The sequence below is a fragment of the Gallus gallus genome, chromosome 13 (genome assembly GCF_016699485.2).
Source record: "Gallus gallus isolate bGalGal1 chromosome 13, bGalGal1.mat.broiler.GRCg7b, whole genome shotgun sequence".
NCBI classification, from domain to species: Eukaryota; Metazoa; Chordata; class Aves; order Galliformes; family Phasianidae; genus Gallus; species Gallus gallus.
In genome coordinates this window covers 4,249,605-4,269,040 of record NC_052544.1, presented here as the reverse complement: position 1 = coordinate 4,269,040, position 19,436 = coordinate 4,249,605, and the positions used below count along the sequence as shown (strand labels likewise).

At 41.0% G+C, this 19,436-nt stretch overlaps 1 protein-coding gene across 6 annotated transcripts in view; it reads right to left on the bottom strand.

The window, feature by feature from the left end:
• Nucleotides 1-19,436, bottom strand: part of SLIT3 (slit guidance ligand 3) — a 526,297-nt gene that overhangs the window by 49,714 nt on the left and 457,147 nt on the right. For all 6 annotated transcript variants that reach the window (XM_040646811.1, XM_040646810.1, XM_015293584.4 and 3 more), the window contains 2 exons: nt 19,085-19,209; nt 3,134-3,231 (listed from right to left, as the gene is read on the bottom strand). In XM_040646811.1, coding sequence (XP_040502745.1) covers nt 3,134-3,231; nt 19,085-19,209 — 223 coding nt within the window. The remainder of the gene's footprint in view (nt 1-3,133; nt 3,232-19,084; nt 19,210-19,436) is intronic.

The following is a 19,436-nucleotide window of genomic DNA, read 5'->3' as shown; positions in this document are numbered from 1 at the left end:
GCAGAGCTGACAGCTCTGCCTCCTACATCAAAGTCTCAGTTTCAGGCATGCTAAATGAGCGTGACATGTCTGACTGACCATCTTGTTTTATCGGTCTCAAATAAGCACCTTTTTTGGCAACCTTTTGTCACAGCAGACACAGATTAGATTAAAATGAGCAATGTAAAGAGAGGAAGAACTTCATGTTTCTAATCCCCTGAGTCACACAGTGCCACTTAATTAATCTTTAATGCAGAAAAAAGACCCTATCTTAAAAGAAAAATATATATATATAAAAAAAAAAAGAAAATATTTCAGATTTTAAAAAGGACAAGAATACAAGTGCCAAGAAAGACTGAAGAACTCCAGCTGAACCTGTGCCCTTCGGTTGCCCCAGCAGGACCCACTCCTGCAGCAGTCGGAGCGACTCGGTGCCCTGCTGCTGGAACCCCGGCAGGTACCGGACACAGCGGGCGAGTCGGGCTGGAATCTCAGTCCTAACTATGAATTTCCTGTCCTTGCCTGGTGGACATCACCACCTTTGCGTTATTTAAAACGTAATTTTCCTGTCTAAAGCTACAGAAACTTGAGAGTTAAACTGCTTGGCATTTCATAGGCAGGGAGTTTTGGCTTAAGTTTCCTTTTTAAAAGAGTAAAGATTTGACAAGTTTGGCAGCAGAGCTTGTGTATGAATATATTTCCCTAGGGAAGAGAATATACAGAATATATAATTTCTTTTACAGGCCACACAATAGAAAAATCCAAGGAGGCCTCTCATGCAAATGTTTTTGACATCCACTTCCTCACAGCCTATAATCTAAGGCAACATTTTCCCATCTTGATGAACACAATTTATATGCATGTAACTCCAACTGCTGCCATCCACTGGAGAAGAGATTTCCCAATCAAAAAAAACCCACAAAAAACAAAAAACAAACAAACAAAAAAAAACCCAGAAAACAATTTCAAAATGCTTCTTTTTTTCCCCCCTTCACTGGCTGTTCCATCCCCACTTCACACCTTCTCTAAGACATGCCCAAGCCCCACGCTCTGTTCTTCAGAGCAGCAGGAGGCCAAGGATGCCTTAGTGGGCTGACTGCATTACAAACATGGTGAGGAACTACAGCAGTGCATAAGCTGAATATTCAATTTTATGAAGCGAGATTTTGACAAGATATGGTTTTATAGGTCTTTTATTAGACCAACTGAAACTATATAAATAACTATAAAAGCAGAAATCTTCCCTACAAAGCCCCAAATGTCAAGCAACACAACCACTCCTGCTGTTTCCCAAGGACCTTGAAAACTATGTCTTTCTGGAACAGAAGCAAAGACCCTGAAAATGGAAACTTCATGAGAAAAAAAAATCAGAAGCAGCTTTCATTTGGGGTTAATCAAAGCATTCCTTTTACTTTCTACCATAGCACGAAACAAAAAGCTAGACAAAAATCTGAATCAAAATACAAACTGAAGTTTTTTGCTCCAGTGTTACAGATACTATCAAATGCTTTACTGGCACATTTTTAGTATCGGATAGGTTTTGCAAAATGAGTACTGAGTGACAGATAATATGATGCAACTTTGCAATAGCACAATCTGCTGAAAATTGTCTAACCAGTATTACAGGAACGTGACCCAAAGGGAACCTGAACTTAAGACCAAAAGACCATTATTCCTCTGAACAGAAACTGAATCTGAAGTTTTACCCCAAATCCTGCTGGGACTGCTAACATCTGAATCAAAAAGAAGGACATTACATTACCAGAGCAGGATAGTAGTTTTCCCAAAACTAGAGGTGACCATTTCTGTGCTGTGGTCTGCAGAATCTCCTCATCCCACCACCATGCACCAACACAACTCTACGCATGCATTTGTACCTATGGGATGTGCTGCTCTGCTCACAGTTTTGTCATAGCTGCTCAAAGAGCTCTGGGTTGCCTTGATCCCACCTACAGGGCAAGATGGGAGCTATGCTGTGCCTCATTCCCATCCAAGGGATTTAGGGAATCAAAAAGAAGCCGCAGTGCTTTGTTGGAAATGTAAAATGTGTTGAGCCTTTGACAGGGGAGCTGGATGGTGTTATTAATTTCCAGATGCCCCTATGTCCTTTCAGTCACTCAGTCTTTCACCTGGCTCTGTATATTTTCTGAGATAAGAGGATATGGGTTTGCCAATTCGGTTAACAAACAGTTAACCTCATCTGGAACAGTTATAATTACAGCTGTAAGCAAACTGGAACTGAAAAAAAAATCACTGGTGTGACTCCTGCTTACCCCACTTATAAACCTTGTATTACTGTGTCTCCCTCCAGCTGTCACTAAGAGGAAGCAGCGTATAGGAGAAGACACAGCAGCAGCACAAGTAATGCATATATGTTTTAGAGATGAGACTTTCATATATCTTGTTGAAACAACATCATGGTGTAATTTTGCACATATTTTGAGCAAGAAATAGTACAAATACTGAGGAGGAAATCAATGAAGAGTTGAAAAAATGGTTTTCTGTAAGACAATTTCTAGCAACTTCAATGACAAGTAGTGGCCAAAACCTAAAATCTGTAATTTCATAGCTGTAAAACAGGACTTCAGGGTGCACAAATCTCCCATTAATTACATGAAAAATGCCTGGATTTCTCTTGGAGACTCCTAATCTAAGCTACGTCTTTCACATATGGGAAAACTGAAACCCATGATGTCCAGCTGTAAAGGCTATTGTCTTGCAGGCATTATGCCCAACAAGATGTAGCAATCTCTCCATGTTTTTTAATTGTTTCTTTAAAGCCTGTTTGTCGACAAGATGCAGTAGGAAAACATTTTGCATCTGGTTGTCAAGCAACAGATGCTTATTTTACAAATAGAAAAAGGGGTATGCATGAGTTTGATATGCCCTGAGGAAAATTAGCATACAGATAACACAATACAGATCAGGCAGACTGCTCAAAATAGCTCTTAGAGTACAACCCATTATGAGACAATAAGGAGATCTGTTTCAGAGGAAACAATATGTCACCAATGAAACCAGATTAAATTTTTGGTCTGGCAGATAGAACTGTCACATGCAGCAGCTTTTACAAAGTACTCATTATACTTCATTAATGTAGAGTAGAAACGCAACTATTTTATCATCTTGTTTTAAATGAACTTTGTGTTACTACCTGAATCCATCTTTATTTGCCTCGGTGAGGTGGCAGGTCCCTCCATTCTGACATGGATTTTGAATGCAAGAATTAATGGGCACACTGCAGTCCCGACCCTATTTGAGAAAATTTAAAAGAAAAAAAGGTTAGTAAAATGCACGTCATCTGAATCACAGTCCTTTGCTCCCTTATTCCATGTGTGGCACCACTTAAAAGAGGACTGTGGTCTTCAGATATGTTCTTTACTGATGGGCAGATATGTTTATCGCTTAAATGAGAATTTGGGCAGGGTGTCTCTTCTGTGTCAGGGTGGAGGCCGGTCACAGGTGGTGTCCCTCAGGGGTCAGTCTTGGCACCAGTGCTCTTCAACATCTTCATCAATGACAGACAATGGCATCGAATGCACCCTCAGCAAGTTTGCAATCGATGCACTGGAAGGAAGGGAAGCCATCCGGAGGGACCTGGACAGGCTGGAGGAGTGGGCCCATGAAAACCTAATGAGGTTCAATAAGGCCAAGTATAGGGTGCTGCACTTGGATCAGGGCAATCCCAGCTATTTATACAAACTGGGGGAGAGACCTCACTGTGGCCTTCCATTACTTGAAGGGAGCATATAAACAGGAAGGGGAACAGCTGTTTACGAAGGTGGATAGTGATAGGACAACGGGGAATGGTTTTGAACTGAGACAGGGGAGGTTTAAGTTGGATGTTAGGAGGAAGTTTTTCACGCAGAGGGTGGTGATGCACTGAACAGGTTGCCCAAGGAGATTGTGGATGCCCCATCCCTGCAAGCATTCAAGGCCAGGCTGGATGTGGCTCTGGGCAGCCTGGTCTGGTGGTTGGCGACCCTGCACATAGCAGGGGGTTGGAACTCCATGATCATTGTGGTCCTTTTCAACCCAGGCCATTCTATGATTCTATGATTGTATGATTCTAACCAATGGGACTAGTGGGTATCTTCGTGTCATTTAAGTTTCAAGATCTTGGTTAATTCTTTCATTTCATTATTTTAAGGAAACAGCTGGTTTTATCATTACTCTAGCCCACTTTAATCCCCAACATCAGTTACACTGAAAGGAATGAATCATGGCCAAAGGTAAGCAGAAGGCCACACACAGTCAGCACTGGACCACATAGTCAACCCTCATTTACCAAGTGCTCAGTTAAAAACTGTAACAGTACACCATACACATTACTACACACTGTCAAAACTAAAAGAGGGAAATCCATTTCTATCCTGGAAGCTGAGTTTGAATTTATCTACAGAACACACTGAATCCTGTTTGAGATATTAGCACTGAATCAGTTTCTTCTTAAAGCTTGCCCTAAAATATACATTATTTCCAACTGAACTTCACCAGCTTGGACAATCTTCACTGCTGCCAACTGACTTTTTATTTGGCTCTTCAAAACCTAGGCATATTTATCCGATCATTATTCTACTGATTAGAAAAGCTATTTGTAAAATTGGCAAGTACATCAAAGAGGTTGTTCTTTCCTTTCATTTACTGTCACAGCAGGGTGGAATAGAGACACCTGAAAGTCTGACAGCACTCAAGGGATCTGTGCAATCACAAGAAGTTCAAGAGATCTCTGGTTTTTCTATCGAAGATCCCATTAGCAGTTGCTCTCTGCCAGCTCATCTACTGGAAAGCTGATAAATGATTGCAATCAAGATGAGAAAAATATCAAAGGAGACACATTCATTCAGTCAGGTTTGCTAGGATTTTTGGCTTTGGTTTAGGAATCGCTATATATACTGTTCTTTAGAAGAATAACAATGGTGTATCTATCTGGAAATCTAAACAGAGGGCAGATGTCAGCCCAGGACAACAATTCATAACAGCTGTAACCTTCACTTATCAGTACCAAACACCACACTACTATCGCCAACCATCCTTGCTGACAACACTCATCAAAAGCCACTCCTTTCTCCACTGTCTTTGCAATAGCTTCCAACACTTCCCAGACTTTGAATACCTGATATGATGTACCAAGCAGGGAGCACTAAAATAATTACTTCTGCAGTCTCAATTTTTAGATTGCTGTGTTGTGGAAATGGAACGTGTTGATGCTTCAGCCAAATACCTGCACCTGAGACCATCAGCTGGTAGTACTGTTCTCATCTTTGAGGCTCCACTGCTCTCGCTTACAATATAGCCAAATCAAGAATGGACTTTGAGAAGCCTAATGGTGTACTTGACAGATATCTAACAGTGATTAGTTTGTCTCAGGATGGGTACAGTGGGGTTAGAAAAGGCACAGAAAAGGAGTATCAAAATGTTTAAGAAGACTGATATTTAGAATAATATACTACAAAGAACAGCACGTAGTCTGGAGAAAAAAAAGCTGACAAGAATGATATGATTGAGGTTTACAAAATAACGGAGCTGGTAAATGCAGAATTTGCTACTCACTAGTTCTCTCAGCAGAAGAGGAACAATTACTGATATTAGAAGATAAGCTTAATACAGATTAAAAAAAAAAAAAGTTTGCCAAAGTATGAGCTTCTGGGAGTTTTTTAACACAAGACTGTAAAGCGAGATAGTATGAAAGCCATTAGACAAATCCATGGACAACAGACCCAGGAGGGATATGAAAGGCAGTAAGCAGACATCAGCATCCCTATTGGATGATGGCGGGTAGTGGGGGAACTGGAGAGAAGTGCTGACCACGCTATCTCCTTTTCCTAGAAATCAAAATATACTGCTGCCTGCATTACAGACAGAGAGCTATGGTAAACACACCACAAACCAGACTGGCATTTCTCACGTTCTTTCGCCAAAGCTACTTGAAAGGTTTATTCCATTCTCAACAAGAAAAGGTTCCCTAGTTTTGTTTCAACCCCCCCCCCAAGTGAAGACTGCTTGACTTAGTGCATTTTAAGGGAATAGCTCTCTCATGAAAACCACAGTAGAATAAATTTGATCAGTTTGTCCATGGCTGCATATCAGTTTGGGAAGTCTTGCTCACCCCTTTGAGCCAAGACCAAACAGGTGGGTCATATCATACTAACAGGTCATAACTGGCCACTTCCCTCTTACAGTGTACAGTGACCAGAAGGAATTCATGCTCAGCTATTGATAGGTGTCCCTGTTTCCAATGATACATCCAGTCTGAAGGTGACAAAGTGCTGGGACAGGGACTGTGTTGGTTCTGTGACAGATCATGCTCCATGCATGCTTTCTGTTCTGTATCATTATAGCAGCCATCTTGTCTCTGGAGCGCTCATTTTGAAACTGGTACGGCCTCATTAAGCCCCATAAAAACAACAAAACCACAACAGCCTCCAAGTGTGAAATGTGAACTGCTCTAGAGAGTTCATTTGCTCAGGTCTGTCCACACACAGTGCCAGGCTCCCCATGTCGCATACAGTTCAGTTCCCCAAATACTACTGAAATCTTTAGTATGCTGCTGGGCAGGACATACTGCCACTTACAGTGAGAAAAAAGTGCAACACACAGTAATTATACCTTTGTCCAACAGCACAGAGGGGCTTTGTTACAGAAATGGGAGAAGAAGCTGTATTTTCTGTGTCAACCACCACTTCCTCCCAGCGCCCCCCAGAGAGACAAGCTCTGCATTTAAAATTTGTGTAAATACAAAGAAACAGGGACATCCTTTTGCCTGCTTAAATCAGAAGAGAAACACTTCCGAACAGCAACAGAAGTACCTGACTAATCCTCTGCCTCACTGCAACTTCATTCCTCAACTGCAGCCGTGCAGGCTACACGCAAAGACCTTGCAGGGAGAGGTTCTGCTTCATTTGGACTGCATTTGCCAAGCAGCCTGTGCTTCTCCATTTGAAATCCCGAGCCCCCTAATGTCTCAGGGAAGATTTGGGAAGCACTGAGGGAAGCTCACGCAGGTTTTATTTTGGCACCATGCGGCCCGCAGCACTTGGCAGCCGTGAGCCATGCAGCATTAGCCCTGATCTGCCACCACTAGTGCCTGTGTCCATCCATCTGTGTGTGCTTACTTCACTGAGCCACCCTCACAGAGCTGGAAGATACCACCTTTTGTATTTCTCAGTCTGTATCCCTGAAGAACCGACCATTCTACAATACTTCATTAACATCAGCCACTTCTGTTTCACATGAACGCTCCACCATTAAGATATTAAATCCTTCGCAGCTAAACGAAGCAAGAAGTAAAGCAGAAATCACTGCATCTATTTTTTTCTGAAGGTTTATAACACAGTTGAACACTGCATAAAACAGTCCCATCATTTCTGTGGTAATTTTTCAGATTATCTTGAATATTCTTGTAAAAATTTAATAAAGATAGATGTTAAAATGAGAGCAAGACATTCTCAGTCTCTCGCTGACACATGAAATATGTGATGACTTGGACTCGGCTCTCATTTCTTTGCTGAACTTGGCTGAATTATTGGCTTCTGGTGCCTCAAGCACCACAGAAATCAAACAGAACGTGTTGCTGAATCAGACTTAATTACAACACTAACTTGCTATCTGGCTTTAGGAAAATTAAGAGTCTCTCTGACTCAGTTTACTCACGCTAATAAATGAGCAAATGCCACCTAATCCTTCTGAGAGGATTTTCTTCTCTCAGTGGATTCTATCAGTAGCACCTTGAGAGCCCACAAAGCAACTACAATTCATCTAACACAGGAGAATATGATAACCAAAGGATTCCAAAAGCAAAGAATCTGCAGAAAATCTTGGTACTAATATATCTACAGCACAGCAAGGCCATTTTGTTTCTGCATGAGACTGTCACTACCCATAAGAGCCCGAAGACATTTTAGAAACATCTTTCAAAGGAATAATGCAGCTCCATGTTCTCAACTTACACAAAGGCCATTCTTCCTGGATAAGTGGAGTCACTGTCAAACATCACTAAAATTAATTTATCTCTGCAATGGGAAAAACTTTTTGAAATGCATTCCCTGGAAAGAAGTGTTCTTACAAAGGGGAATATTGTATGTTTGCTTCAAGGCTGAAGAGCCTCTTAATAAAGCCTGAACCAGAAGTGTAGGCACAGACTGCGTTTCAAGGACAGGGAAGAAAACGTGACCGCCTCAGCAATTCACAGGAGGAGGATGAAGGTCCCTCTGGGTGCAGTATTTTATTTCTCTCTAGAAATTAGCTTCTTAAGCTGTGATAAATTTGTATCTCATCTGATAGGAAAGCATCAGATCCAAAACACTTAATAGAATTCCTTTCATTTTCCATAGAAAGGGAAAGCATTGGGTGGTGAAACACAAGACTTCTGCCGCTGAACAGAGATAGAGACGTTAAGATTCCAGCTGACTTCTAAAATCTGAAGTACCTCAGCTGGTTCAGGCTGTAGCTGAGCTCCTCCAGCTCTGCATTTTCAGTGAATGAGAACAGACTACCCACCATGCTTGAAAAGTGTCAGCTCTTTCATACTCAGCAGCAATTAGCCATACTGGGCACTACTATGTGTACAAGATGTTGCCTGCTGCTGCTGTGCCAAATTCTGGCCTTTACAAGCACCCAGTACTGGAAAGCATTACATCATGATTAGCAAAACACCCAAGCAGTAGCAGCAAAAGCTAATTGGGACCTCAGCAGAAAGAACAAAGGATAACATGACTAAAAAGCACCTGGGCACCATTTCAGTCAGGTGTGATGACTTCTTTAAAATTAATTTTCACAGCTGACAACTTTGTGCAGGCTGAAATCTTCACTCCCGGTCTCCTGGCAGAGACCTGAGCTCTGCCCACTTCAGAGTGATCCTTCACCCCTTCTAACAACAGCTGGCACAGAGCAGAGGCAGCAGCACAGTGTCCCACAGGTGTGGGGCAGAAGCCCCCCAGAACAGAAGGCTCTCGCTGCTGGCTGTGCTACAAACATCATGCAGCCCAGGATGGAGACGCCCACAGGTGGGCACAAGTCTATCTGACTGCACCCCACGAATAGGGACACCCCTTTGCAGCTAATGACAGCCTTGTTCAGTGACTTTGCTGTTTTAAAGTATGCTGGAAAAAGAACTGTAGAAGAAAAAATACTGGAAATTATTTAAATTGTTAACAGTATGCAGAGCGTTATTTAGATGGTATAAGCAAAGAGTAGATGGTAACATTCATGTGTCTAGTAAAAGTACTAGACTAAGACTAAATAGTTAATAGAGACTTCAAACGAAGTAGCAGAACATTTTCACAAGCAACTGTGGTACCATGCTCTAGATACAGCTAAAAGTTTTAGGGAAATAACTAACAGTAAAAAAGTGACTAGCTACAAAGGTACTGCATTGCAAACCTAATCCCTTGCATTCCTACCCAACTCTCCATCTCACAAACATTAATATGTGTCCGATTGGTGTCCTGGACAAAAGCTAACAAGCACTCATTAACTGAAGGGAAAAGACGACATAAATGTGCTTCCTGAGGGGCTTGAACGAAAATTCACAGAAGATAAACTGAGATATACAGTGTGTTCTACGTGTGTGCATTGAGGAACGCTATTCAAACTTAAAGAATCTGCTAGCTTTAAAATTTTAACCTCTTAATACTGTGAAATTAAGAAGAAGAACGGACACTTATAGCCACATACGTAGCTTCGTTCTGCTTTAACAGAGCTTGAAAAGTGTTTTCTTAAACTTTACTTACTTACATTGATGGTTTGAGTGTTAAAATGACATCTGCATGCGTCAGTGGGACTTGTTCACACATTCAGACTTACAAAGGTCTAACAGCAGAATGAGGGGCTAAGCATGGTATGTAAGCAAGGCACGATTCCTGGTGCTTTGTATAAAAGACTGAGGTGAAATGTGATGAGAGAGGGGAGAACGCTCAGAAACAGTAGGAGACACAGACACTCAAAAAATTCAGTTTAAAATCCAGAATAGCTTTTTGACTTGAATTTTGCTTCCTTCACGCTTAAGAAAGTGAGAATTGAGATAAAAGGCTCTCTTGAAGTTACGGCATTCAGCTATATAATAAAGTATAAACCCATGCTACAGTCTTTACCTAGTGGCATCTTTAACAGTATCTTAGGAAGGACTCCAGAACGTAGCACTGAGATTCACCCTATTGCCATTTTAGCAATTCAACCATTTGAAACTGATTCCTAATTGATTTCACTAAAATAAAGATATATGTAGACATTACACAGTGATAATCTGCACACAGTAGTCTGAAGTTCTTCAGCTGATCCAGGTGGTACTGTTTCCTTATTTACGCTCTTTCTGGCAGTGAATGTAATGGCTAAGCCTCAATCTGGAAAAGATGCAGATGATGCTCATTGGCAAGGTCAAACAACTACAAGAGCTGGCAGGGTGTATGTTAGATCCATCTGCTTAGGCACATATACAAATTATTTGGCAAAACACGGGTAATATCACAGTAATTTTGGATCAGACTGCTTTTAGGCTGCCAGGTGGAAGTAGAAAGGTTTTGATCATCTGTTGTTTGCAGAGAGGTTACGACTCTCCTTTCTGAATGCAGACCTTGCTACAGACATGCACCCCGCAGATGCCTCTAGCTCAGCATACTCACAGTGGTTATGAATTTACTATTTCTCTGCATTCTGTCACAATAGGGTGATAAAAATACACCTTCTTGCATCTGCTGTTTACAAGTCAGTTACCTTAACTTGAAAAATTAATACATTTTACCTACTTCTGATTTTGAAAAAAAAATTTAAAATGAATTTGAATTTATTTACACAATTCTGTTTTCTTTTTTTAATTCATTATTGTTTTTATAGAGCTGAACTTACACACTGACACAGAAACACGACAAATCCAAACACTGTTCATAAGCATTGTGAAAAACAGTATTTGCCACATGACACTGAAGTTAGATGATAGAAGATATACTGATATTACTTTTGTTGCTGCATCCCCTACCGTCTGGCTGATTTAACTGCCTCTGAAAACTTTCCCAGCATTAGTATCTAAAGTAAATATACAGATAATGGTTACTTATATCCCATCATCTTCAGCAGCGTATAGTTATCATCTGTGCCAGTCTGGCTTCATCTGGCACCTGATTAAACAATAATCAGGCATGGCAGCAGCGCTTCTTAGTGACTTCCTTGTCCTTGTTAATAAATCACAATTGTCAATGTATAGCAAATTAGGCGAACTCTGCTCTCTTAAGCCTCATTTTATTTAAATCAGTAAGATTTACGATCCTCCAGAGTATGATACACCTCCCATTACCTCAGTAGCTAGTAATTGAGAATATGCCTGTCAAAGTCAAAGTGCAAGGATTCATCATATTATTTTTTAAAAGCTCTGGCTCTTCTCCCAAAATTACAAATGTTAATTCACAGTGGACATCTGAGGTTTATTTTGCAAATTTTGATGTAAATTCTGACTGTCCTTCTAAAGCTCTCCTAACATTGAAATTTGGGTTTCAGTGGTCTTTTGGGTTTTCAATGACAAAAGATGTGTCATCAATCTATCTATCACAGAGCTGATTCACATAGCACATATCTGAACTTAGTCCAGAGGTGTAAAACTGGATAGGGCAGCTGCTCCACAGCTTCCAAGGTTGCTAGATCAGCTCTGTCTGATGCAGATCACTGTGTGAATGTGCTGGGAGATGAAGAAGGGACACTAACAGTGCACTAACAACACTGAAAATTTGTACCCACCCATGAAAGAGAACAATGTTTTCATTTCCCTTAGGACACCAAAAGGCCCATTTATTTTAAAACACTTGCAGTGACAGTAAAATCCTTCTTCTCAGGCTACCAAAAGCCAGTGAACATGAACAATGGAGACAGAGCTATAAAAAACAAGCATTTGTATAAAAAACACAGCCCATATTAACAAGAAATAGGGAATTAAAGAAAATGCAGTAATTGTATTTTAAACTTATTATTCAAGGCAATGGACCCATGCTTAACTCTTAAGAAACCGAACACAGAACATGCCTGAGAGATGAGGGGCACATCACATGCATAAACTCAAGGAAAGCTGCAGTGAGGAAGGGACTACGTGATTAAAATACCTCTCCGAACCACTCAGTACATTTCTGAAATAAAGAAAGATGCTGTAAGAGCCATAGTCACATAGAAGAAATCTTTGCTGGCATTTCACTGCCTTTTCAGGATGCAGCATTTTGGTGTGGGACAATACTGTAGCGGTATTTCAGTATGAGACCTTTTATTACTGTAATCGGTTTTGCTTGTGAAAGCTGTGCAAAGCTTCCCCTACACGGACTGCCCATCCACACGTACCAGCAACCCTGTCTGGCATACACCAAACCATAAATCAAATTATGTCAGTGGACTGAACTGACTGCTAACAGAGAGAAGAAAATGATGTTTTCTAATGCAAACAAACATGCAAACAATTTTTTTTTCAGATTACTAAAGAAATCAAACATACCCACCACGATAACGAGCATTATCACGTATAACATATATTCCAGAGGCTCTCAGAAGCTCAGGGAAGGGACCCCCCCAGGCTGTGGGGGACAACTGCTGCCCTGCATCAGCTGGAAGGAACCAAGTACACACAGCTCTGGGATGACTTTAGCAGCAGTGCACTTATCCCATACACAGAAATCATCTAGCTAGTCTGGAATTTATATCATTTCAGTTAACAGAAGGGAGTTTACTCTTACATTATAAAGAAAGTTTTCTTTTAATCTTTGCCTGCTTACGGGAATTTCACCCATTCCATCACCCCCAAAGGGCAAGCAGCCTCTCAGGTCAATCTCTGTTCGTGTCCTCTGAAAACAAAAGAAACCCAAAGGCCGCATCCTTAATACAGCCAATCTCAAGAAAGCCTCAAGGATGACAGGTGGCAGACAATCACAGGGAAATCTAACAATAAGGATTTTCAGCTTTGACCAACTACTTCAACTGATTCAGTCACGTGGAAAGATTGTGGGATGCTGGAATTAAGAGCTGGTTAAAGAGAACTTGATTAAGCGGAGTTATAGCAACCAGTAATCACCTGGACAACAGGCAAACCACAGAGGAAGAAAAACTGTTATTTACTGTAACAGGACCAGGCAAACATAAGAAGAGCCTAAAATCTAGTCTAAAAGCCGATAAAAAGTTCTGTACCCTGGGAGAAGATTAACCAAAAGCCTGGTCTCTCGTGATATTTTGTACTAGATCAAAAAAGCAGTAGTAAAAACAAAGTGGGAGGAATAGTCCTCACTGCCAAGGGAATGAAGACGATGGTGCCCACTGGTGGGTATGGCTTACAGTTCAGCTTAACTTCGCTGCTTGGCTCCTTCTCCTGAACAAGCAAAGCAAATGCCTGAAGCTGCTTAACATCTGCTTTCTTGCTGCCCTACACAAATGGAAATACTTCTTCAGAGTTGGCTTTATTATTAAGAGCCCTCATTAGGGCATGCCAGAATACATTATTACATTTTTTACAGGGTTTGCGGTGGGTGTAAGCATGCCTCGCCGCCTTCAGCCAGGCAGTAATCCCTCCTTAAGCCTTTCATTTTTATGCTCTTCTGGATGCATATCTGCATATCTCCGTTCTCTTTAAACCTACTAAAATAGCAAGGGCAAACAGAAAGAAACACAAGTCTGATGCACAGCAAGTTTTAAGGAAGAAGCACACAGGAAAATACTGCCATTTCTGCTGTTTTTTCCCCCCCACCCCCCGGGAGCATTAGATGAGATTATAGCCACCCACTGCTGACACTGGTCCTTGCCCTAAAAATCCATACATAAATACAGGTCTACTCATTTTACACGGCCACCCATTGCCTCACATCCCCAAGGGCTTCCTGCATTATTTTACTAAGAGTGAAAAATGCTTCTTCAACGTTCATTAGGAAGTATTTTAAATATGGTTAGAACAAACAAATAAAAAGCAGAACACCTCAAAGCACACAAACACACGCTCCAGGAAAAATTATCACAATGAGAGTTCAAGGCAGAATCAGCTCACACGAACAGTGTTTCGCCACATTGATTTCTTCATATGAAAACTTGGCACTGAGCTTACATTCCTACGTCTGTCCTCCCAGCCCTGACACTGGGAAAGAAAAGAGCCAGGACTAAGCAATACGTGAAAGGAAAGATGTTTGCTCTCCCATCCCACATGGATGAGGGCAGGCTGGTTTATGAGTTCCTTCCAATTTTCCCTCCATCTGCAATTGCAACTCGTGGTTTTTATCTGTGCGCTGAATGATGTATATGGGGATTTATATGCATGATAATAGCTCCAAAGAAACAAAAGCAAGGACATACATTTCCAACCAGCATTAGCCTAACAAACGAGGGCTGACATGGACTCTCACGTAGCTGGCATGCATCAGAAGCAAAACGCTGCACTAGGTTAGTTTCACAGAACCCCAATCGAATCAGTATTACTGAGAAACTGGCCCACTGGAAAAACCTTGCACTGCCTCAGCCTTATGGTGTAAGAGCTGTCCAGAACAGCTGGACATGAAATAACATATGATATCTACATTTTAAAACCCATTTTATGTTAACATTACTAAAACAATCATTACTATCCTTGGGCTCCAAGAGGTTATTCACATAACATCAATAGGGTGAAGAGCAAGTACAGCAAACATTGTTTGCCTATGCTCCAAGCAAATGCAGGGCCATGTGCAGCCTCATGAGAGAATGACATGGTCAGTGCAGCACTGAGCCCATGCTAACAGTGAGAGGTCTGTACTGATGTTATCTGCCTATCAGCCCTGTGCTGAGCAGTCACAGCCTTTGCCTGGCTACATCTGCTGGCACCTCAGTCGTATCTGTGTACAACAAGTGACAGACACAAATCTCACATATCCCACAGATGCTCTTCTGCTCTGAGAATCTCAATTTCTAACCCTATTTGCAGGGACAAAATCTTGGCACGGAGGGTTGGGGGGAAGAAGAGCCAAATTCTTAGCAGAAGTTTGGAGCCAGCTTCCTCACTATCATTCTGGCTTCACTGTCATGCCTCCCACCACAAGAGTCTGGCTGCAAAGCATACTGTCTTTCCAAAGCCCAAGAGCTTTACCCAGAATTTTTCCAATTGTATCTGTCACTCTGGATGACTGGAGAAATTGGTTGAATCCTCAGGATACTGCAGTACTGCTAGAGAAGCCAGGACACTGGCTGAGCTCACCAGGGAAGAGAATAAAGCTGAGTGAAATTTACAGAGCAGCTCTACCACAGACACACCATCATCTGTTGCCTGAAGTGTGGGCCATGTGCAGTACTGATTTTACGTCTCTTCACTTTCCATTTCAGACAGCTGTCAGCAATACCAGAACCCAGAGATGACAAAAATCTCTGCATCCCAGCAGCTCAGGCTCCCATTTACCTGAGGAACCAAAGAGGCTGTGGCAATGCCTGTTCAGGCAATTCATGCTGTGTCCCAGGTTGACAATGTTCTTTCATTTCAGATAAAGCACAGATGTATTTTTAACTCTCATTCCCCATTTCTACAAATAACTCTGTGTTGAAGAATGGAAATATTTTCCTTCATTTGTTGTTACCAATGTTTTAAGAAAATAAGTGTGAAAAAAAAGTGTGAATAAAAATCAGCCCCTCCACCAAAATAATAGTTAAAAAAAACAACAAACCCAAAGGGAATTTTCTGAGTACAGTGGCAAAACACCACATTTGTTTTGCTCACCTTAGATTTTACTATAGCTATCCAAGTAAATCCTTTCTCAATGGCTTATTGATTGCAGCTTTGATTACTCTGTTGAATTCTGACACCCATATACTCATCAATATCAGTGAAGTTACAGAAAAACCACATGCTGTACAGAAAAAACACATTTATCATGAATTAGCACGGTGCTGCTATCTATTCACCAGCTGCACTCATATACACTCATGGTGCAGGTGGCCAGAAGCATTCAAAGCAAAAGTAAGCTTCACTTCTCCACTTGTAATCATACTACACAATCTAAACCACACACACTATTTAAATAATCATTCAAAGAATGCTATGGAGAAAAAAAAAAACAAAAAAAGAAAACCCACACAAGACTGGATAATTACACCTACACCTGTGTTTAATCTGAAAACACAAGTTTGGTAACACTAACAGACATTTCCTGCCAGAGCACCCATGGCTCCAGGCGGCACAGCCCACACTCACCTCAGGTGGCACTCTCCCACTAGCTTTGGGGCTCTGTTCCCAAAGGAGAACTGTAAAAACACTGTTCGACCATGGCTTATCTATAGCTGTCAGCACTAGCCAGCCCCATTCCTAAGGGAGCAAACGGTTCCTTCTGTCCTCATCAGACACAACCACCTGGCCACTGGCCTCTCAGCTCAGGTGGTCCATCAGTTACCTCACTTTGACATTTACTCAAACCTATCGCAGGCAGCATGACACAGCGCTACAAGCCCCATAAAGTATGCATTCAGAGATCAGACCATCTTCAGTGTAATAGTAAAAAACAGCACTATGCACTTTTACTATCCCGGTAAATGGCAGAAGTTCCCGATCCCATCAGGCACTCATTTGGTATCCGGTTGCTCAAGCCACCTTCTGCTAGCTGGCCAACTGTTTTTTTCTGAAGGCTTGCATGAGGACAGGGACCCCAGAGAACAGTCTGTAGCTATCTATCCCTTCCCAGAGAACATTATAAAGCCTTTATCTTATTTGAATGAGCTTACATTTGGAAAAAAGAAAAAAAAAAAGGTGGGTTTCTCACATTATTGATATAAACTCCTCCACACAGGATTTTTTAAAAGTCTACATCAAACAAGGAAAAACAAATGCTGAGAGGGCAGATTTAGGGCAATTTATCAAGGTTTGGGAAATGGCTTCCAGATGGAGAGAGTTGTTTGCTGCTGGCTGGTGAGAAGGAAGCAAGGTATTGTTATTGAATTAGCATGAATCTCTGGTGGAGAACTGCGTGGTAGATAGAGTGCTCCTTTCATATGGTTTGCATTTGGACCTGTCAAATTTCATTTTTACTCAAAAACCTGTGGTAAAGACAAAGAGTTCATTTTTGCTTATTGAATTTCCCCCGATTCTCCCTATGCTGTTATCCAGACTCTATTTTTAAACTCTGTGCTAAGTGCCATGCCTGGGTCTGTTTGCTCCATGCCATGCTTGGATGATAACCCGGTGCTTACAAACACACAAGTGGTTTTGGGTTTTCCATTCACACACTGAACGTCACCTAAGAAAGTGCATGAAGAAGCAGAAAAGTTGGATGCTCTATGAGATGTTTAAACTGAGTTCAAGAGTTTATCAAAACCTTTCTAAGTAAAATGATGTACTGAGGTCTAATGTACATTAGAAAATTACTACTAATAAAACTAGGGGATTTTTCTTGATTATTCTTTGCTAATAAATCCTTCCTTTATAAACATGTCTTCTATTAATATAAATGCATATGTACTAGTGGATTTGCTAATACAGGAATATATTAAAAAGATAAAATAAGGGCAAAGGAAAGATATTCTCATAACCAACGCAATTCTACTCTGAATAACCCTCGTACCTCTTCCAGCCATGTGTGCATTACAGAGTAAGAGATAAACAAAGATTTATGTATTTTCCTGCTAGTTTAGAAAACTTACTTTTGAAGTTATCCTAACAGTCGCTTAGCACCACATGAAGAATTTAACCTAGTTCATGTTAAACATCAAATTAGAATGACCATTAGTTTACAAACCTCTGGAGAGTAAACAGACAGCTTCCCCATCGTAAAGACAAATCGATTGTTGCTGACTAGTTAGTTTTAGATGAATGAATTTTTGACAATGTGGTCTTTTAATGTCCTGGAAAAACTGCAGGTTGACGTGCCAATAGGTAGAAGGATTTTTAAGGAGAGGAAATTATCAATGGATATTTCAATTTAAGAGAATTTGTATTTTCTTGAGTACTAGACACGGGGGCACTAGAATGAGAAAGAAATGAGCTTCCCATCTTCCCTCTTCCACTGTTTCAGCTGGAATCCACCACAATGACTCTACCATCAGCACTGTACCCTAAGCAGATACAGAAGGGAAATGGTGATATCATCAGCTCCAACTAATTCCTAAATCCTACTTGGAATGTATGCCATGGTATTTGCGCCTACTTTCCTTATATATGTCTGGTTATGACCTTTCTTTTCTATAGTTCTCATTACTCTGTTTTATGAACATCTGCTTTAACTAACCAAGACTCTGGAAGAAATACCCAATGAGGTAAATAAAATCACAGTTTACAAGATGAAACCTACTTCTCTGCCCATAACATCCTATCCAGAGCCTGTGAACACATCATATGCCTCATTTATTACTTACATTTAATCCCTCAGCTACTTACTATTGAGCTAGGTTTCTAAAGTTATCAATTCTGAAAAAAAGTTTTGTTAGCCTTAAGCTCTCATGGTGCAGTGTTAACAAAGGGATTTATATATCACTACCGAAGGAATGACATTACTCATTGGCATAGTTTTCCATTTTTCATATCTGTCGTCTAGAAACTGACAATGCACACTCACAACACTTAGCATCTACAGAATTCCACATTTTCAGATCACTCTACAGACAGTACTCAGAAGTCAGAGACAGTTGAGCTTGTAGCAATGTGTCTGATCAATTACCACTTTATTGCTCATTGATCTGTGTGAGATGGATCCACTCTGTCACTGTGGATGAAACTGGTCCTTAATTCTCATCTGATTTGCATTCCCTTTAGCATGGCAGCCCGTGAAACAGTTATCGTGGTGTTTGCAAATAAAGAAAAGGAAGATAAAATCAACTGGCCATATCATATGTATGTCTGCATCACAGAACCAGAGAATGCCCAAGGTTGGAAGGAACCTCTGGAGATCATCTAGTTGTGCTCAAAGCAAGGTCAGTTAGAGCATATTGGTCATGGTACATCTGTACAGTCATGGCACAAGAAGAAATGCCTTTTCTATTACACAGGATAAAAATCTGGATAACAGCTGAAAGGTCACACACAATCTGTTTGAGTAAGGCATCTGTTGAACTCAGCTGCCTGTAAAATTGACTTCTCATGGTACAACAATTAGAAAGCAGAAGGGATGAAGAATACTTTATTGCTTTTCGTGTAGTTCATTTGTAGTCATACCTTGAAGCCAAAAGGGCAGGTGCACTGATAAAACTCCACTGGATCATTGCTGCATGTCCCATTGTTCTTACATGGATTGGAGAGGCAGGGGTTACACTTGGACACAACGCTGATATCTACCGGCTCTGGAAAGGCAAAACACAGTGTATTAATAGAGAACTGGATTACAAAATTAATACTTTCCATACTCACATTCTTCCCTAATGTAGTATTCACCCTGTGTTGGTACACATGCACATGCTGGGGGTGCAACGTTACACAACAGCATGAGGGATTCTCAGGGATTATAAAGATTTTAAGTACTTAAATCAAGAGCTGGGTAACTCTCAGTATTGCTTATATTCTCCTGCAC